The 21,831-nt window shown below is 42.4% G+C and overlaps 1 protein-coding gene across 1 annotated transcript; it reads right to left on the bottom strand.

The window, feature by feature from the left end:
• Positions 1–392: 392 nt before the first annotated feature.
• On the bottom strand, positions 393–21,097 carry LOC112944032 (arylsulfatase D-like). The gene is made up of 10 exons (XM_026035362.1): positions 21,045–21,097; positions 18,791–18,931; positions 17,673–17,794; positions 16,645–16,767; positions 14,468–14,891; positions 13,591–13,727; positions 11,638–11,772; positions 8,749–8,911; positions 7,312–7,433; positions 393–763 (listed from the first exon to the last, which is right to left on the bottom strand). Exons 1-10 carry the CDS (start codon positions 21,095–21,097, stop codon positions 393–395), a joined length of 1,791 nt encoding a protein of 596 aa, XP_025891147.1.
• Between the last annotated feature and the right edge of the window lie 734 nt (positions 21,098–21,831).

Here is a 21,831-nt window from a genome sequence, read left to right as displayed (position 1 = left end):
ACTGTCTCAAGTGGCATCTCCTTTTGGGCTCAGACTTGTTGCCTTTAAAATGTATTGGCAATATAAACTGCTGCCCTTGAGGTTTGATCTGCTATCATTGGTGATTTACTGGAATTTAAAAGCAGCAAGGAGAGAAATTCTAGTTCAATTTCTTGGCACTTGGTGCAGAGCAATGCACTTGAGGGACAGACTACACAGGTGACCTTCAGGGAGGACACACTGGAGAGGTATTTGTCTTTTTAACTAAAGGTTTGTTGAAAAGGCTGAGCAAAAGGCATTAGAAATGTCCCTTTCGTTTATTCCAGTGTAATTYGAACCAAATTTCTGTATTTAGGTTCAAGTCACTTGAATGTGAAAACTATTTTTGAGCTAGCCCTTCCTGGATTTCGACRTTAAGGTGYGTGCTCYGCGCTGCTGCTTTCCTCGTGGCACCAGCAGGACGGGAACGTGCCGCAKCAGGGCTGCAGCCACGGCTTCCACGCGTTGTTGTAGTGAGACAGCTGCTGCGGGACCGGAGCCAGCGTCTTGCGATGCTCTTCTACGGCTGCTCCCATTCTCCTTATTACGGCACCAAGCAGGGGCTTGGTGTCAGCTGGAAGAGGACTGGCCTCCGAAGGGTCTCGTGAGAGATCAAACAGCAAAGGTGGGTCGTGCCGGGTGGTACCGTCCCCGAAACAGGGGCAGAGCCCTCGTTTGAAACAGGCTCCAGAGTCTTGTGGCTGGAATACAGGAGTAGTGTAATGAGCTTTCCACACAGTGCCACCTGGTAAAAGAAGCACATTTTATTAGCTTAGTGGCATTAGGAGTCAGGGAAGATCCCTAAAATATTGCTTTATATTTTAAGTTATGTCCACTTTGCTGTTCCTAGGGCAAGAGTGTGCTGTAGTTGCTGCCTTTGGGAGAAYGGCTGCTTTGGGAGCTGGCAAAAGGGCAGAGATGCAGAGTGGGTCCTGTGGGTCACAGGCTTTGGGTAGTTATGGGGCTATATGCACTCTCTGTCTACTAGGTGTAATATTCTGAGGCTCTGCTCCTCTCTGGTGTCCATTTGGTACCTGATGCCCCTCCTGGAGGAAAAAATGGAGGATATATCCCCTGATTTCTAGGTATAGATACTGGCRGGTTCTTCTCTTAACTCTGCATCTGAGAAAAGGAGCACTTGGGCAGGAGCTGATCACCACTTATTTCCATGCTCAGGTGCCTCGCCTTCAAACAGTGCATTAATTGTAACCCACAGAACCAATGAAATCTGGAGTGCAGTTTTTACATTAACCTGATGAGCACTGCTAGACTGCAGCTCTTCATCTTGTGGTTTACCAAGCTGCTGCATAGAYACAGCGGGTTTCCAAATGCCTGCCTGATGGTGAGAAATGACAAGGGGCTAGGACTAAATTGGAATGCAGCTCAGAGGGAGCTTCTCACCTCCTTCCCCCACTCCATTCCCTGCTCCTTGGTTAGAAAGCACTACGCTGAACTAATTCCAAGATGAGGCAGAAGATGTACCCGCTGAGAAGGAAGAGGAAGAAAGCGGACATTCAACATGAGGAGCCATTTCTGTAATGCATTGGGCACAAAGAACTGACATTTTCATTCGGCCTACGTGATGTTTTCTTTCTGGTTCAATGGAATCTGCTGACCTGTCTGTCCTTCTGATGTGTCCTGAGCTGTTCTCCATGACCTGCATGGGAGTCTACAGCTTTATTCTTATGTGTCATGTGTAACTGCAGCAGGGCGTATTTTATTAATAAATAAATTTAACAAAACTTCCTAAATGTAGGCAGAAACCCAAAAGAGATGTTAAAGCTCAGATAATCTTTTAAAATCTCCAGTGGCAGGGTGATTTGCTACCTATTTATTTCCACTTGCTGCCTTCCACTTGCTGCTAGCTCTGCTTCTGTGGTTCCTGTGCAGCAATGAACTGTTTTTGCATAATGTTATAGTTACATTTCTCTGTTTTTGAAAATGTGAAAGACAGGATGCAGAAGCTGAATTCTGTAAAAGAAATAAACCTCCATATTCCTATGAATATGTATTCCTAGCTCTGTTTGTGTCTGGGCTTTACCGCTGGCTGGGATGTGCTCCACATCCTTCTGCCTCAACCTATCTCTGCCTTGTCATTAAAAGTGCATTTGTCGTGTGATTTGTCATGCATTTGTCATCCTCCAACACACCAGGCTTCCCCAGCATGAGGTGGAGACCTCATCTCTGTTTGTCATGTAGCGCAGGCGCTTGTGAGAAAGAGCTACAAAAAGTGTCCTGTGAGTCATTCRCATGGTTCTGCCGAGGTAGCCCTACTCTGCTAGAGGTAGTAGAGCAGTACAGCCAGGAGGATTATTTAATAGACAAATGAGATGGGCACATATCAYTCTATCTCTAGCTATATCCAGCAATTCCTAAGATCAGTTTTCAGAAGGGGAAAATAAATTATCACTGGAAAATAGTATTTTSTTGTAATAGCTGTGCTAAGTTCCTCATAATCTATCTACCACACAGCAATTCAGAGAAGTGAGTATCTGGGGAGAGTAATTCTGATTTTGCAACATTTTTACACTTTTCATAGCTGCAAATAATTAGTGCAGTTGCAGAGAGTGGGAGACAGCCAGGCCCCTGTTAGTTCATACCCAAGGATACAGTGAGGCCTTTTGTAATTAACCCATGTTGGTGAACTGAGTAGACAACTGAGCTTAAGGGAGGCTTATTTATTTATCTATTTATCTATTTATTTATTTTTAAAGATGTGGTAGAAATCAGATGGTTTCTTTCAGTTGTCTCAAAGATGCAAGGAGGGGCATGAAACTTGAACCGAATTAGCTCTGACAGAATTTGAAGGATGTGTGTGAGTTTTAGGGCAACATGTTAATATAATATGTCCAAAGGAAACAAAACTTGCTGCTTCAATCCAAACATCTCCCAAGCCCATCTGGTAGCAATCAATCAATGTAACGAGAAGAAAGAAAAAGACTGTCACTAATAAGCCTTTCTGTGCTGTAGGAGAGGAAAGGCCTCTTTAACATAAAGACAAAGGATTCCTCTGGCTTCAGTGGAGGGCTTAATTGATGAGTCCTGCCAGGATGGCACCAACACACAATGGCAACAGACAGACATGCACAGACAGTAAATATGTAATGTGGATGTGATATACTTTTAAATGAGCACAACTCTGAGGAGACTAAAACAGCCTCTAAAAAACGTGCCTGATCAGTAGAAAGTGATGACAGTGAGAACAAAGGATGAGAATTTCAGTCTAGGCTGAAAGTTCAGCCAAACAGTAACATTTGATTAGCCAGTCTTTCACTTAGCCACACACTGAGAGACTGAATTTAATTTAATTTAATAGCTGATGTTTATACAAGATATGAGTATCATAAGATAGATTATATATTTTTCATTCTAGCTTGCATGAGGAAGGTTGATTTGTTTTGCTGCCTCCCTATTTAACTGAGTGCATGTTCCATTAGGGGAATTATGACTGGTAATAAATATGTAGAACAACTCATTTATTTTCAACCCCCACCCCAGCAGTTGCCTTTTAATGGGAAAATTGGAAAGGCCTCTGAAGTCTAACTGTGCTCACAGTTTCATAGGAACACAGGCACTGTTCTGCCCCCCACATCTCTTCACGCCATATCTATGTCTGCAAGAGCAAGTGGCATATTAGGAACTGATCTGTACAGCATAATGGCTTGATCCACACTGTACTTCTGGGTGGAATTTCACTGTGGATTTACTCTAGTCTGGACATACCYGAATGTCTAGAGCACACCAGATATGATCACAGAACTTGTTTTACAGTTTAGTTTCATCCAAAAGAAACTAAGGTCATGATCTCCAAGACCATTCCAYARTGCAAACCAAAGCAGCAAGTGAGTAAGAGCAGGAGGGCTTTATTTCAAAAGCATGCTCTTGATCCCAACTAAAATTATAATGTACACAAACCTTACATATCCTAGGGCACAAGAGGTGAAAGGCAGGGAGTGAGAACAGCAGTTCTTCCACCTGAGGTGTCCTGGCTGTCTCTACTGATACAATATGCCCCAACGCGGTGCAGTGGCCTGTGTGACGGCTGCATGAGCTCCTGCAACAGGAACTCACTCCAGGAGTGAATGTTCCCCTCGAGTCTCTCCAGCCACAGAAACCTTATTTGGTTAGGCAAGCATGTATCACAGAATGGTCSAGGTGGGAAGAGACCTCTGGAGATCACCTGCTTCAGCCCCTCTGCCAAGCAGGGTCATCCGAGCACATTTCCCAGGACCCTGTCCAGACGGTTTTTGAATATCTCCAGTGAAGGAGACTCCACAACCTCTCCAGGCAACCCTGTTCCAGTGCTCCTCACAGTGAGGACRATTTTCTTTGTGTTCAGGTAGAAATTACTGTGTTTCAGTTTGTGCCCATCCCTCTTCCTATATTAGTATATATATATTTATATAAAACAAATTGAAGAGAGATTTCTGAGAACAGTGATGGATTTAGTGCTGTAGGAGATTTGAGTTTCTAATCCATGTTTTGTTCTTGATAATGCAAGCAAGCTGACTCGGAGCTAGATGTGAAGAAGCCTCAAGCTCCTGGCAGTTCTGGAGTGCGACTAGCTGGGAGTTGTGCTCAATTAGTTGGACCTCAGCCCCTCACATCTCTAGTGACAGCTCCCAGGGCTGAACTGTAGTTTTCAATCTCATTCTTCTGAGTATTACACATGCAGAGAGAGTGTGTACAGGGATAGATGGGTATTTAAAACAGTAACTGGGATTTCTGCAGAGCTGGGCTTCACAGGGAGCTCTCTCAGCTCCCTGACAAGTTTGCTGTCCTTTGGTTTAAAAACTAGAAACTTCAGAGCTGGAGCTTGAAAATCGGAGATTTTAAGCGGACGCGAAAACCTGCGCAACTTATTTCAGTTAGAGTCTGTATGAAACATTGAGCGTTTGACTCGCGCCGCCGCCTCCTGCAGAGCGAGCGCGGCGGCCGTTAGGGCGGTTGGCGGCGGCGGTTGGCGGCGCCACGCTGCCCCCTGGCGGCGCCTCGCCGTGCCCGCTGCGCTCCACGACGGCCGTGAGGAGAGAGCGGGAGGCGCCGGCACGGGCGGCTGCTCGAGGCACCTGCGGTCAAAAACCAGAGCTTCAGACCTGTTCCTTCTCCTCCAGTGTTTTACCAGGCTAAGGGGCTGTGTGGGAATGAAGTCCTGGCAGCCAAGACCAGAAGGGGCTACAAAGTGGAATTGCTTGGAGGAATTGCTACGTTTTGGCATTTGCTCAATGAGTCTGGGTTTATAACTGCTGGAGAGGCCCAGTTTCCACTAGAGAAATAGCAATATAGCCTAATAATTTGGGCATGGTCCATTARAAGTGATGAATATTTTGTATCTCCTCATGCAGGGGACTGGATCAAACCCTTGACTAAAGACTAGGGRCAGGTGTTTTGCAGTTCAAATGCAATTCCTCATTGGAATCACTTCCTTCCACAGACACCGTTCTTTGAGGCCATCCAAAGYCCCAACAAGCTRAGSGAGCCCTGCGGCTCCAAGGCTGCTYGGCTGTGATGGCTCTGCCAAGCAGCCRTCCTGCGGGTAGGTCTGTCCAACTCCTGAGATACACCAGGCATGCTGTGTGGCCGGAGGAAGACAGGGGTGTGCAGGCTGCAGGGGTACAAAGATCTCACCCCTGAGCAAAAGCGGGGCAGTTGCAGGATCTCTTTTGCCYGCATTTTAAAAGACAGTGGGGACTATCTGCCAGAGTCCCCTGGCAAAGCTCATTGGCTTTCTGCTCAGGAGCAAGGTGTGTGGAACTTCCTAAGTGATGCCCGGACACTGCCTGTGCTTCCAAGACTTGGGTGCTGACCCCAAGGTTAAAGTGCTAGTGTGAGCAACAGTTTGGTGTTGCAACTTTGGCATGTATTTATCTGCCATCATGAAAGACTGAAAAGTTCTTGGCTATTATGCTRATATTTATGTGCATGTAAGAATGTAGGCAAACAGAGAAATCTGTTTTGAAATATTTTGAAGTACAAATGGGTTTTGTGGTCTTAAGTATCCAATGGGTATTTGAAAAACATATAGATTCCTGGCTTGAAAATATTAACCATGGTGTCAGAAAGTATCATTAAGAAGAAGCAGGTGGTAAGAGAAAGCTCCCTCAATTAATGCTTTGACATAAGAGGGATTCCCCACTGAGCTGCCTAAGATGATCTCACAGAAGGTCAGGATGTGCAGTGCTCTTCAAACAGACAGCTTAGTGTCAGTGTCACAACAGCTAGATCTGAACAGCTGGAGATGGCAGAATGCCCCATGATTTTGTAATTATTATTTAATTGCAGTAACTCAGTATTTCTTCTCTCACTTCGCAGACAGGGAAAACAAAGGAGAAATTAAAGAGGCTCATTCAAGCCTCTAAAGGATGGGAAGATGTATAGGTATAGCCTAATCTCATTGGCTTCTKCATATCTCCAGTTGTGCAGAGTGAGAGACAGCTGAATATGGCCTCACCACTAATTCGTCATYTTTAATCATACTCTCACATCACTCAGTCACAGACGGGGCAATTCATCTCAATTAAGTTCATACAAGGAAGATTTTTATATCTGATCTGGTCAGCCTCAGCTTCCTTCATAGCCAGAGGAGATAATCAGGCACTTTTAGAGGTGACGGATGTCTTCATTAGCAAGTACGTGGTGAATCACACCCTATAAACATCTATTTCCTTCCAGTGTCAATRGACCAGTGTGTTTAGGTGCAGACACTTGTGTCTGGTTATATACATGCCATACCTTCCTCCATTATGGGGCAGGAATTAGGACACAGCTACCAGTTACTACCTCATTCTCAATTATACCTAAATGGAAAGTGACATCAGCAAAGATTGGGTGCTGATTCAAAGCAAACCAGAGTATTACAGTTGCTGTCAGTTTGCCTAATTCCACAGCTGAAAAATTGAAAAAAATAACACAGGTCTGTTGAAAACGAACACATTGATGCTTAAAACAAAGACCCTATGTGTACTGTGAGCTGTTCTTTTTTTTTCTTTCTACTCATACCCCTAAAACTGATACCAAATACTTTCGCATTCTGAGCACAGTATTGCTTACAAGAACAGTAGATACGCTACAACAATGTGGATCTTCTCCATGCTACCCATACAGTGAAATCCTTCAGCTCAGGCAAAGCAGGAGAGCTAAAACTCCAGGCCTTCTGCATCTTGCAGAAGAGTTAAGACACTGAGGCTATAAACTTACCCCAAATATATATGTTTTTAACTGTTGCTGTGTTGGATGTTGGAGGCCATTACATCTCTCCTCTGATATACAAAAAAAGATAATGTTTATACTCACTGTCCTTTTGGTGCCAGCGCACTGCATGCAAAACCATGCCGCAGTAGTGAAACATGAACTCGTGCTCCGAGTGCTGAGCTGTGCCTTGCAGCAAAGGCAGCAAGGAGCGTCCGTCAATGACCCTGGTGGAGAGAGCGGGAGTCACCTGCCTGTTTAAGGATTTGAGTTCCCCGTTGGAGGGGAGCAGTACTCGCCCTCCCTGTGTGCAGCATTCGGATTTCAGGTGCCACTTAGAACACGAGCTGCTATTTAGCTAATTTGCTCTGGAGCTTTCAATTGTGAGGATGAGTGGAGACAAGCGATGAGTAGGTGCTAGCAGCTTGGGCATTTACAGCAGTGCACGCCTCCTGGAGAGATAAGTTACCATTACTGTAGTTTTCCTGGGAATAAGCGCGTGAAACCACAGAGAAGGCAAGGTCCACCCTTTCAAACTTGTCTCATTGAAATCACCAATAGCTCTGTGAGCTCAGGCCTAATAAAAAATTATTCTGCTTGCTTAGTGATTAAATGTAGCTTTAGTTACCCAACACAGGGACTTTGATGAATTTTGCTCATAACTCAAACAGGCGCTTTCTCTCATGTACTCATTACAGGAGTCTGACAGMTGCTCAGAACTGCTTGCTACAGAGGAACCTACTTCTCCGCTACTGATGTCCAAGGAAAGGCCATATTTTGGCCCTTTCATGTGCCCAGYTTCCTTGCCTGAGAAAGGACATAGCCTGTTTAACAAGACTGGCCAGCCTTGTGAATCTCTCTGAATTTTCCATGGAAAGTAAAATGAAAGATTCTTAAAAAAAGGATGAGACTTGGAAAATGATTCCATCACAGTGATGCAGTCATCTAGTGATCTCAGTGATTAGAAAGATGCCTTCAGATAAATGACACTGAGCTGGGCCTGTTTTCTCTGGAGAAGAGACGGCTCAGAGGGGATATGATTAATATGTATAAGTTCAGGAAGGGAGAATGCAGGGAGGAAGGGGACAGGCTGTTCTCACTGGTGGCCAGCGATAGGATGAGGGGTAATGGCCACAAGCTGAAGCACAAGAAGTTCCGTCTCCAGGTAAGGAGCAACTTCTTTCCTGTGAGGGTGACAGAGCAGTGGAACAGGCTGCCCAGGGAGGCTGTGGAGTCTCCTTCTTTGGAGGTCTTCAAAACCCGCCTGGATGCCGCCCTGTGCCACATGCTSTAGGTGTGCCTGCTTGAGCRGGAAGGTTGGACTAGATGATCTGTAGAGGTCCCTTCCAACCTTAAATATTCTGTGAMTCTGTTTTCCTTTACCTTTTCCATACAAGATGGGGAAAGCCAAGCAGAAAGGAAGCTAGAGAACTATATTTGGATTAGAAAAAATAAAATTCAACCTGTGGATGTTAGGCTGCATGGCATTCTCTCTAAATCAAAAAAGTGAAGCAAATACAGTTTGAGAAGTAACTTTTGCACCTGTCCTGAGGCACTGCCCCTCCAGCCAGCTGAATCACTGTTGGGAAAATATCCATAAGGCTTGTAGGTTCATCGATAGCTATGTCCACAGGCAACACTCCCGGCCATCTAATTATTCCTGGCACACGGATCCCTCCTTCCCAGCCTCCCATTCCTTTTCCACCTGTTGTGAGAAAAAGAACAGAAAGAGGAATACTAAAAGAGAGGTAAAAATGAAAGATATTATACATGCATAGTAATAGTCTAATAAAAGGTTTTAAGCTTTTCAGCATATTCAAATGCTTCTAATGAAAACACACTAAATCCTGGAGAGTAGGGAATTGAATGACCACAGTACAAGCTCAGTTCTTCACAAATCAGTATTATTAGCTTCTTTGCATCTCTCTGCTTTCTTCTGTGCCACAATTGGCAGCCCATCCTTAAGCAGCACTTCTGGCACCATCCTCTGATGCACAAGAAAACTTAATGACCCATGGAATTTTATGTCATGTATGACAGTAATCACTCTACTACCTGAGAACATGAAGAGGAAAAAAAAAAGATCTSTATTAACAAAAAGCAAATCTGAATCAGTGTCAGTGGAATACACTGCAGTCCCACCTGGGACTCCTGGGAAGGGAGGCTTAAAACAACCAGCCCGACTGTGAGACAGTTCAAAATTAGAGGTAGCAAGGGCATTACACATAATTTGCAGACCGGGAGTCATGAAGGAGTTTAGGATAATGCTTAATGGACCTCCAGGAGTTTAGCCCTAGGAATGTTCTGAGGTGATTCAAAAACAAAGAGTGCAGAATCCATGAAATAAATGAGAAAGCTCCTAAAATAGTTTGAAGTGATAAAGACCTTCCATTTCAGTTTCTGTTGAAATAATTCTGAGATAATCCAACAGTCTTTCTTGGTTTCCTTTGCATTCCTCTAATCTTCTCCTAAATTCAGCCCAGYCCACACTCTTACAACTTGAAACACCCATTGTTTTGAATATTATTTCAGAATAAGAATCACTTATTTCTTKTAAGTATATATACTACTAATGCCAAGGATGAGTATATTAATGCAGCAATGTGGCTTAAAGACAGAACTCTGTCTTTAAAGTTAAGGGTCCAGTCACTGCAAAACATGAAGCCATGGTACCTCTATAAYTTTTACTCTACCCTCTCTGCTCCARTCAGGAGCAGAGAGGCAGAGTCATTGCTGAAAAGCGTTGCAGGAAAAAATGGCGAGCAAATCACAAAGCTAGTTTACTGAGTGAATACCCTTGGGCAGCAGCTGAAACTCTTTAGCTCTGCTAGGCAGTACAGGTCTTTGCTATGGAGGAGGAGCTAACAGCAGGTTCTTAGGCTTTGCTGTGAAAGGCTGGCAGGGTGGCATGATGRATTATAAAGCAAGCCCAGGCACTTGGGCAATAACCTTTGTGCTATGTATGATAAAGGTTACTGTCTTGTAGGTGTGATTTTGTAGTAAAAGTTCTCAGTACCCATATGCATAGCTTATCATGTTTGTTTATTTTTATTGACTGTTAACAATACTATCTTACAACASTGAGTTCTATGGATATTTATGAAATAAACTTCTTTTTATATGATCAATTTTCAGTTTATTACCTTTTAGTTTAGACTGGTGTTCTATCTAAACAGAACAGTGTTCTGCTGCTSTGACAGGATAAATGGGAATGCCTTACTATGATTTATTTCTAAGCTCGTATTATATCTCCTTMCTTCTTTCTAAGCAGGCATAATTTCATCATAACCCTGTCATACTGAAATCTCTGTCTAATCAAATTGACTTATCTGGACTCTCCTGTTACTTTTATACTTGCAGGATAGCAGAAGTGAATAGAATCTGAGCCATACAAATGTACAAATGAACTTAATAGCCTTTTTGGYCTTTCTTATCTGGAAACTTCATCTCTGGAACTGCTAACGTTAATTTGACATTTAGAACCGTCAGTGGGTGAAATCCAGGAAATAGTAAGCTGCACCAATCATTGTTTGTGCAGCTGAGTGAGTAACAGCACTAGGCAGACAAGCAGCCTTTTGATGCTAGGCATAGTCAAAGCACCTGAATCTATGAAAAAGCTATGAATTATAGTATTATTTTTAAGCACCCAGAAGAAAATATGCATGAGTTAACAGCTTTGTTAAGACCAAAACATGTCAAGTAAACATAATCATTGATTTTAACTATGTTAAAGCTGCATATCATATGGAGCAAGGGGAAGAAAGAGCTATCAGAGATAGCTGGATGAAACACCTGTATTATAGATGAGAAACTTAAAATCTTCATCAAGGAAATAGTTATCAGTGACTGTAATCACTGCCAAATGACAAAAATAATTCTCCACTATGAAAAGGGAAGGATGCTTGAAGTAAGACTATATGTACATGGTGAAGTAAAACTTCAGTCTTAGACCTCATACTTCATTTTCAAGTCTTGGCTTGTGGAATAAATAGCCTGTTTACTGTATTTGTAGACAGCACTGGGCCAGAAAGGATTACATGTGTACTGCAGTCTAAAGAAAACTGAAGGAGAAGGGAAATAACAGTTTGAAACGAATGACTGGCCTTGAAACAACAAAGCATTGCATGAAGTAAAGAATCTGTTATCTGTAGGATTGCTGGATAGAGCAGGATTTGTTGTAATTTAAGGAGATCCAGGCTAAATACAGGTGAAATACTCTAATAGCATAGACAATAAAAAGAGATAGTAGTTTGGGAATTTTTGGAGGTCTATAAGAATTAGACAATATAGCTGTTAGGAGTAGCTTGGTCTAGCCTAGTCTAGCCTTGGTCTAGCCATATAATGCAAGATTGTTATGCCAGCATATAGCTTTGTGAATACAGCCTATCTGGATATACTTTATATCAGTTTATTTTTAAGAGAAAGACTCACCTTTATAGATCCCGTTCCATCCACCTAGCTGGGAATTTCCACTGCGAGCCTCCAAGGCTCCTCCATGATCAGATGCAAAATAAATGAACGTGGTATTCTTCAGGCCTTTTTTGCTGATAATATCCAGAAGCCTTCCTAAAAACACAGTAGAACACTATAATTATGTCCTGATTTTTCAGGTCTTATAGACAGTCTTTCCATTGACTTGAATGAGAAGATATAGACAGAAGGTCATCTTCTACTTTTCTGTTATGAGGCACTATGAACAATACAGAGAAAAGCTATGCATTGTGGAAATAATAAGTGCCCAAAGGAAAGCAGCTAAAGGCGACCCAAATTTGCTTGTGGAGTCTAAAAAAATGAAAACACAAGTTAAAATCAACCAGCAAATCAACTGATTTAATGATCCTTTTTTCAAGATGTTTGGCACTGTCATCTTCATTCTGTAAATTCTCGCAACTCTCTCCATTGTGCAGTCCCAAGTATCTCAAAAGTGCTTAAATTACAAATAATAGTGCTGTCTAGATTGTTAATTGTAGAAAGCTGCTGTCTCTCTTCTCACCATGAACTAAAGAAGGACTTGGATCACTTTGCATATTATCAATCAAAATCTTCTGTGATAACAACTACACAATCCAATTCAAACCCAACTTCATAATGTTTTTGGTACCACTAGCAGCACAAGTTTATACAGGGCATGTTTTATCCATGATTGCTCTTCATCACCACCGAGTGCGTAAAAGTATCTTCACCRGGAATATCTTGTGTAGAACAGAGAAACACACTAAAATCTGAAGTACACAAGGAAAAAGCATGAGCTGGTGATCAGGTCATTTGCCTAATGTGTTCTCCTCTGAAGACTTCCTGTGTCTCCTTAGTTAAGTTACTTAGTACCTACCATTACGAAAAATAGACATTTGCCCAAAAAAGTATTTGAATTGAATCTAGGGACCCTGCTTCCAAGTTAGACTTGCAAATTTAGCTGTCTGACCATAGAAATTTCTGTTCTCACTAGCATCTATCTAGCCTGTTCAGCCTATATATTCCTTATGCCCTTGCACATTTGCTACCCAGCTCTGAGCTTCTTGAGCCTAAATTTGACTGATGCCCAAAAATTAGGAAGACATCTCTGCCAGGGTTAGATCTTGTAGGGTTCCCTGGCTGTCCACCACAAGCAATTGGGCTGCTCACAAGACATACTTTTTTAAACATAGTATTGGAGGAGGAAGTAATTCAGAATGTAGTAGCACTTCAGAATCTTGGCCATGACAGGAGGTGACTGTTTAGGTTGCAGGTCATTCATTTACTATTTGTAAATGCAATAAATAACAGCTATCTCTCTCCCTCCTGCTGAAGCAGAAGGGAACTACAAATTAAAGCCCAGGTCTAAATCCAGGGTACAAATGCATATAAAAGTTTTAAACCTAATTCACTTCCTAAGTGAAATTTTACAGCCTTTTAATTTGAGATTTGAGCTATGAGGGAGAAGTCCAGAGTTCTATTTTCTGCTTCTGGAATTATTCTTTGATAAAAAGAATGACAAACCAATGACTATCTAATATAAAGTCATTAGCAAGACCAGATATAACTTTGAAACTAGATGCTGGTATTTTTTTTAACAGAATGAAAAGAGTTTGGGAAATAACAAACATCAACTAATAATATGATAAAGCACATACTGGATTATTTAACTGCATTTATCACTGTTCTGAATTTATCAAAATCTGCATTTATCTGCAATACAGAATTGTATTAATTGAAAAAGAGAAAGAACAGGCTGCACTTTCATTTTAAGAAAATAAGAAAGATGGTAATGGAATGGAGCTGGCTGTATATCTAAAGCAAGTTCACCGATTTTTGCCATATATGAAAGTAGGGACTGCTGTAACCACCTCTTTAATCTCTTATCCATACYCAAATAAAGGAAGGATTTTACCAGGGAAGACCACTCACCCACCATCCAATCCATCTCCTCAACATTATCTCCATATAAACCATGTTTGCTTCTTCCCAAAAACTTCTCTGTGGTAACGAGAGGAGTGTGAACATGTAAAAGGGAAACAAAGAGAAGAAACGGTCTATGCTTGTTTCTGAAATCAAAGAAAATAACAGTAGTCATTTCTCTGCGATCTGCTTCTCAAAACAAATTATAGACAAATCCTCAAAATGCAGCAGTGACATAGTTATGATTAGTATCTATATATAAAAGAGACTTTTCAGATTTCATCATCTCAAAATATCTCTATTCAAAGTTTTTCAGAAAAGAGATTTATTTCTAACATCCAATTTTATGTAAGAAATAAAGTCTTATAGAAATGGTATATAATCCCTATCCAAGATATGTCCAGATCTGACACACATTTCAACTGAGAATTACATACTTAATTTAACTCTAGTTGAGGTTATTAATGTTTGTGTAAAGAAAGGGTGTATCTGGAAAAAAAAAAAAGGCACAACAAAACTCAATGTCACTTTCCTATTTGTAAAATACTAACGAGCAATACTTCACGTGACAGTTCATCCATCAAGCCAAGATTATTTCTGTGTGCCTGCTGCTGGAAGGCCCAGTCCTTGGCCAGGCTCCCTTTGTGTTATGTAAAGAAGAGACCCAAATCATCTTCCCTTTCCTGAGCTGCTGAGAAACTGCATGTAAGACAGATGACAGCAGCTGGATGCTGACAACTAGAGGGACATGAAAATAGCAAATTGATGCTGCCCAATGTGAGGGGTGGCTAGTTCACCATGCCACTTGCTGCCCTAGTGCTGCATGACACAGCAAAAATATCACTTTAAAATTATGAGAAAGTAATATGATTTTTGTCATATTTACCTTTCAATGAATGAAACTGCCTCCTTAAGCATATTAGAAGTGATTTTTTCTAGCTGCATTGGTTGTTCAGTGATCTCATGGTTTCTCATGAGGATACAGTTCCAATACTTGGTGAATCCGTAGCTGGAAAACCAGGAAATGAAGTACAGGAAACCACAGAGGGCCAGACATACAATTATTTTCCATTTTACTGAGAATAAGTTGGTGAGTTTTCCGATCAGAAGTGTAAGCACTGCCAGGATGATTATCTGTGTGTACAGCCAGTAGGTATCTTGCAAAGCCTTGGCCAGCTCGGGCTCACCTGTGCCTTGGCACTCATTCAAAAGAGTAGAAGGCATGCCATAAAAATAATCGAAGCCGTGATTTAAAGGATGATGGCAGTGATCGTAGCGGGATTGGCAGTTCACACCCAGATGCCACTTCCCTGAAAATGTAAAAGAAAGATATTGGATCTAAAGACATTAGTCCTGGGTGCTTCGGCCTGCACTCGTAACAGGCCGGTGGTGCTCCCTAGTGAGGACCCAGCTGCGGAAGGAGCCGGTGGGGAATGGGGACAGACTCACAGGTAGCAACCACACATGCTGATGCTGGTATGATGTGACCACTACAGCTGGCTTTCCTCACCTATCTCAATTGAAAAAAAAAATCCCATAGGGTAGTGGCCCAGCTCGTTCCTGAACGAGAACATATATGGTTGTGATATTTGGTGCTTTTTATTTTAATATGATGATCTAGCCTTCCATTAAMGGGACTTCAGGAGTGAACAGAAGAGGAAGTTTAATTTCCATGTGAGGAGGAACTTCTTCACTGTGAGGGTGACAGAGCCCTGGCACAGGCTGCCCAGGGAGGCTGTGGAGTCTCCTTCTCTGGAGATCTTCCAAACCCGCCTGGATGCCGCCCTGTGCCCTGTGCTCTGGGTGTCCCTGCTGGAGCAGGGAGTTGGACTAGATAATCTCTAGAGGTCCCTTCCAACCGCGATCATTCTGTGATTAATGGTGGGGGGGTAGGAGGGGAGAGAGCAGGGGAATCCTGACCAAAAGAGACACCTAAGCACAAAAACATTAGACAATTTGCACATTGGTTCAATGCAGCCTTCACATTCAGGAAGAAATGTCAGCAAGAAAGTGTACACATTAGCTTTATATGTCTATATTTATCTTAAAATAAGTAGCAAATCTAGGCCATTCTAATTAGCCAATAGAACTGGAGTGATCAAGTCATATACTGATAACAAACCTTAAGGAAGTCACATTACAGAGCAATGTAATTATCCTGTCACCGAAGTAAAGTCTGCAACCATGGGATTAGGGGCTATTAGCCAGACAAATAACTCCTGAGGACTGCTAGCCACATCCGTGCTCATGTWTATGGATTTATTTTACAGCTTCAGCTAAACCAGCCTGCCGTGACCTAGGGCAAGTTCTCCTTTTTGTGAAGGCTTTTGTGAAGCCAGTACATCACTAAGACTCACTTTAATTCACAATTTAAGAACTAAATTACACCTCACTGCAGGGGACCCCAGCAGAGGGTGAAATCCACAATAATGATAGTTAAGTACCTAGCACCTTTTGACAAYGTGGAGTTTAAAAATGAGAGGTGCTTGAAAGACACATCCTTTAATTGCTATTCAGGCAAAATTAGCAAAGAGTTAGCACCAATTTTCTTTCCTGGGTATGGGTTCTAATCTAAAATCCACGGAAGGGCATGGATTTTTTCTCTCGCCTAGCTGAGTTGCTTTTTGAGGATAATGAAGGGCCTTTTAGAGTCCTAACTGTGATAATAAGCAGGATGCTGAGGTACAGAAAATCCAGCTATCAGAAGCAATTAAGACTTCTGTAGTGTCTGACTACCAGCTGACAGACTTTTTCCGCTTTAATAGATCAGGAAGTATCTCTATGTCTTTTTTCTTTCTTGAAGCAAATAAGTTTTTTTTTTTTCCATTGCATTTTTATGTTTGCAGTCTATATGTATTCCATAAGTCTTCATTTTGGATTTATCACATATGCTGCCAAGACAATGATGTGGGATTGGATGGGATTCTGGAAACCTTGCTGTTTTTGAAACTTGCACAGACAAGAAATTGAAGTTATCTGATCSTAGACACCAAGGAAAACTGATTTTGGAAAGAGCCTGATCTGAATCACAAGAAAAAAGTGGCAAGTTGCTGTTTCTCATACCTACGAGYGCTGTCACATAACCTTGCTGGTGCAGTATTTTGGCAAAAGTGGTTTCGTTCGTCGGGAGCCCTCCAGAGCACCCAGTCCAAAAAAGAATGCGCCTTTCGGTGCTGGATGCCATCCCTAGAGAGGAGTAACAGCACATAAATAATTCAAGCTGTTTTATCTCTGTTCAGGTGATTCTTTCTAATGAGTGTAAGCAGGGGATTCAGTTTCCCAAGCCTAGTACTTTTTTATAAGTCTTTTTATATGCCCGAGATTGTTCTGACTGGCATTAGAAGTTGTCTCTTTTAAGTCTTGTGTCATATCTGCTGGTCCAATGCAGATATCTCACATCTTCTAGGGTCTCTAAAATTGAACCRAGATGCCTGTGGTTAGACACTGAAGAGCTGCCTTAGGTAACCCTGTCCTTAAAAACAAAGTTCTATCAAAATGTGTTATAAAAACCATGAGAAGTTTTATATAGAACGGCAAGTTTAGAGAGCCAGTACATATGTCCTAAATTTACAGTTCAAGATTACATTATCCATAAATCTAACTCCTTAGCAAGTCAGGATCATACCAGAAGAGCTACTCTGATGATTACTGACACAGGAGCTGGCTCTAGTTTTCTGATGTGGTTTTGACTGGCTGGAGTAAACTGTTTTAAAACATCCCCGTTGATAGCTTTTCAACAGTCTGACAGATTTCACTGTGTTTGTCAAGATATTAAGAATATTAAAGCTTTTCTTTTCTTTGCTTAACATAATCCTACCACTGCAACATATACTGTGCTTGTCCAATTACCTTCTTACCATGTTTCTACCTCCAGGTAGAGTCATCTAGCTCTGTGCTGCTTTATGGCTACATAAAATGTACCTAATGTCAGGATTTTCTCACAGAAAGCAACCACTAAATCTAGTCATCCTTGTTTGCCTCTGAAGTGTGAAAACCTCAGATTAAATAATCTTTAAAAAGTTTATCTGAGGGCATTTGTAATAGCAACGGTGGCTAGACACAGCGTGGGGAATGGTCAGAGGGAGTCCAACCTGATCTGATGGGGTATCTGCCCGTGAGGAAGGCTGCTCTGCTCGGCGTACACACGGCAGCTGCAGCCACGTGGTGGGTAAGCTTCACTCCCTCCTTCGCCAGGCTGTCAATGTTAGGGGTCCTAGAGAGAAAATCATGTCTCTGACAAAGGAGTTCACTATACAGGGGTTGACAGTGTCCCACTCATTGCCTCTAGTTTTGTTAAGGACATCGCCGTGTTTACAAATCTCCCTTTCYGTCTACAGTGTGCTTAGGAAAGCTTTATGCTACATATTTTTGAATGTGTTGGTTTTTCTTAGAAATGRATTTTCCATGGATAAAGGTGTTCAAGCTAATAACTACAAAGGGGAAAAAAAGGGTAATTCAAGTATCCATCCAGTATCCATCCAGTGTCCATCTGGTATCAAATGCTGATGCAGCAGAGTCTTAAAAGACTGCAGTAGTGTAAGCAGGAAAACAAAATTTGTAAAAGATGATGGTAGGTTGGAGTAAGTAGAGGATACTTAGCATTCCAAAAAAAGTGGAATGCTAAGCATTCCATTTAGTCTGTAGCAAAAGCTTTGTAATTTTTAAAGTTTAAATTAAAATTTACTGTGCCTTGAATGAATGAGAACAAATATTTATAATTCTCTTTGCAAACTCAACATGTGCAAGCACACAATCACAGTGTTTATTGAAATTTATTTATATACAGATTGATAACTGCAGTAATCATAAATATATGATAGACTGAGCTGTCATTTCCTCGTGTGTCTAGAAGAGTTGCTGTTGGATACGAAGGACTGAGATTAAGATATGATAATTCAAACCTTGAGTTGGTGTAATTTACAAAGGAAATATGCCAGAAAAATCATTCCTGTGCATATTTACAAAGTTCTGACTATGTAAGATGAAAATTTGAAGTCTGAAAAAGTCACCAAGCAGGATGATATAAGTGTTATTCTGCTACAAACTTCTATAGAGCATTTATTTTTTACATGCTAAATTCAACATATGCATGTCTTGGGTTGCAAAGGCACTAATTAATAACAGATTTTCTTGTACTAAGCATTGTCAGCATTTTTTTCACTAAAATTCACCAGGAAGGGATAGCTCATTTTGTTGAATACATCCTTACCTTATTGTATCATTGCCATAGCAGCCTATATCTCCAATACCCAGATCATCAGCCAGTATCAGTAAAATATTGGGTTTTGAAGCATTTGATCCAAAGGTTCTTGGAAAAAAACATAGAAGTATCCAAATTTTTAGGCAGCTCCTGAAATTAAAAATAAAATAATAATATTACAAGACATATATTTAAGTTTTCTAGCTTTTTAAACATTGTGTTTTTGAGGACTCAATAAGTATTATGGGGACTCAACAAAGATGAAAAGAGCTACCAAATACTGTCGGCAGATGGAGCTCCTGAATACATGGAAGAGTTTCTGAGTTCTCTAAAAATCAGTTTTTCTTTTCTTATTTACCCAGGAAATAACTTCTTCTGTGCATTTCTTTACTGAGATTTGCATTGATTTGAGCAGATCCAGAATGGCTGGACGCTTGCAAGGCTACTGAAGCACCCCTGAGGTGAGCTGTGGAGTGTCACGCAACACTCGCCTGCCAAGACCCCCAAATCAGACCCAACTCATGTGGCTGCACCCCGGCCATGCTGTTAATGGTCCCACCACTGCACCCAGGGCCAGACGCAGCACCTGGAAATCGGCGCTTCGACCATGGGGCCACCTGCAAAATCCACGCTGCAGCAATGGGCTTAACCTTGGGCATCCTCCTAGAAGAACCTAAGAAGATCTCAGCACACACCTTATCTGCTCAAGATATTTGCTAGGGATGGCTTACAGGCCTTCACTTGAAATAAAACATATATTCTAGATCATATCTACTGACTGGCTTTTAAAGTCCAGGCTGAGTTCGTAGATTTGGCAGATAGAAACACTGCCTTTTCAAATCAATTTTTTTTTTTTAGGCTTACCAGCTCTCCAGGGGAAATAAACATAATGCTTTTTATAAGTGTTTCTGGAGAGTGATCAGTAATTCATACTAGACTGCGTTAGATTGTTTAACAGATACCACAAAGTGATGAATGCATATTAAATCTATTACATCATATATTATAAACACTAAACCTCTGGTTTTATAAAAATAGGATAGCGGACCTCAAAGGTTCACAGATTCACAGAATATTTAAGGTTGGAAGGGACCTCTACAGATCATCTAGTCCAACCTTCCTGCTCAAGCAGGCACACCTACAGCATGTGGCACAGGGTGGCATCCAGGCGGGTTTTGAAGACCTCCAGAGTAGGAGACTCCACAACCTCCCTGGGCAGCCTGTTCCACTGCTCTGTCACCCTCACAGTAATGAAGTTGCTCCTCACCTGGAGACGGAACTTCTTGTGCTTCAGCTTGTGGCCATTACCCCTCGTCCTATCGCTGGCCACCAGTGAGAACAGCTTGTCCCCTTCCTCCCTGCATTCCCCCTTCCTGAACTTATACATATTAATCATATCCCCTCTGAGCCGTCTCTTCTCCAGAGAAAACAGGCCCAGCTCACTCAGCCTCTCTTCATACAAGAGATGTTTCATTCCCTTAATCATCCTGGTTGCCCTTCTCTGGACCCTCTCCAGAAGCTCCACGTCCCTCCTATACTGGGGTGCCCAGAACTGCACACAGTACTCCAGGTGCGGCCTCACCAGAGCTCACCAGAGGAGAGGGGCAGAATCACCTCCCTTGACCTGCTGGCAACACTCCTCCTGATGCAGGCCAGGATCCCATTGGCCTTCTTGGCCATGAGAGCACACTGCTGCCTCATGGTTAACTTAGTGTCAACCAGGACTCCCAGGTCCCTCTCCGTGGAGGTGCTTTCCAGCAGGTTGACCCCTAATCTGTACTGATGCCTGGGGTTATTCCTCCCCAGGTGCAGGACCCTGCACTTATCCTTGTTGAACCTCAGGAGGTTCCTCTCTGCCCAACTCTCCAGCCTGTCCAGGTCCCTCTGGATGGCAGCACAGCCCTCCAGAGTGTYGGCCACTCCACCCAGCTTGGTGTCATCTGCAAACTTGCTCAGGGTGCACTCCGTGCCCTCGTCCAGGTCATTGATAAACAAGTTGAACAGCACTGGGCCCAGCACTGACCCCTGGGGGACACCACTGGCCACAGGCCTCCAACTGGACTCGGCCCCATTTATCACCATCCTCTGAGCTCTGCCATCCAGCCAGCCCTCGATCCACTGCACCGTGCACTCGTCTAGTTAAAAGTTATAAACCTCTATGAGCTGCTCTTACATTCTCAGTAAGCTTTTTAAAACAAGTAATGAGTTAATATTTTCTCATACACAACACTCCATAAAACCCTCAGTGAACGTCCTTTCTTACCACTGCTTTCCCTGGTGAACCTCCCGGCTTCCTCTCGCATGCAGCAGGGGCATAGCTGGGTACAGGAATCCTGGGGAAGAGGAGACAAAAACAAATCAAAGCCAGGCCGCTCTGGGGCTTTCTGTAAGGCCACTTATTAACTACCTTGCATCGCACAAGCCACCGACTACTGCACAATGACACGGCCAGTGCCTGGTCATGGTGCAGACGGACTGAGCCACAAGGGCTCGACTGGCAATTCCTGCGCTCCTGAAGGCAGCAAGCGCCTCTGGAGAGGAGAGAGCCCAAGGCTTTAGAGAAATGTTAGAGCCGGCAATCAAAGCTGTCAGCCCCCTCCCTCTCACACATACCCCAAACTGGTGGTGATCACTGACAGGAAGGTTTCTATTAAGTCGCCAACAGAAGGTAATGATAAATAAAACTAATTTCTCAAACTTCTGTTTACCTCAATTTCTCCTTTAAGTTCCAGGAAGTAAGTTCCACTGTAATCCTTACTGTGCGCTTAGAAACTATAAAGCACTCCAAGAAAAGCCAACCTGGAAACTGCACTGTGAACTGTTAGGAAAAGGATTGTCTCCTAAGATCTGGAAAAGATCTAGTATGTTCAAAGAAGTACTTTGGTCTCAGTGTTGCAAATCGTTAATATACTATCATTACGATGATTGTCTCTGAAGAACCTCTAAGTTTAATGTTGTGACTATGTCTATGAGTCTATATGTCTGAGTTTGCCAGGCCAGCGTTTCCATCTGCGAACTCTATGAATTCAACCTGGACTATAAAAGCCAAG

Source organism: Nothoprocta perdicaria, unplaced genomic scaffold (genome assembly GCF_003342845.1).
Source record: "Nothoprocta perdicaria isolate Ctin4 unplaced genomic scaffold, notPer1 scaffold_159, whole genome shotgun sequence".
Classification (NCBI taxonomy): Eukaryota; Metazoa; Chordata; class Aves; order Tinamiformes; family Tinamidae; genus Nothoprocta; species Nothoprocta perdicaria.
Note: the sequence above shows the minus strand (reverse complement) of the source record. Positions and strands in the feature narration are given on the sequence as shown.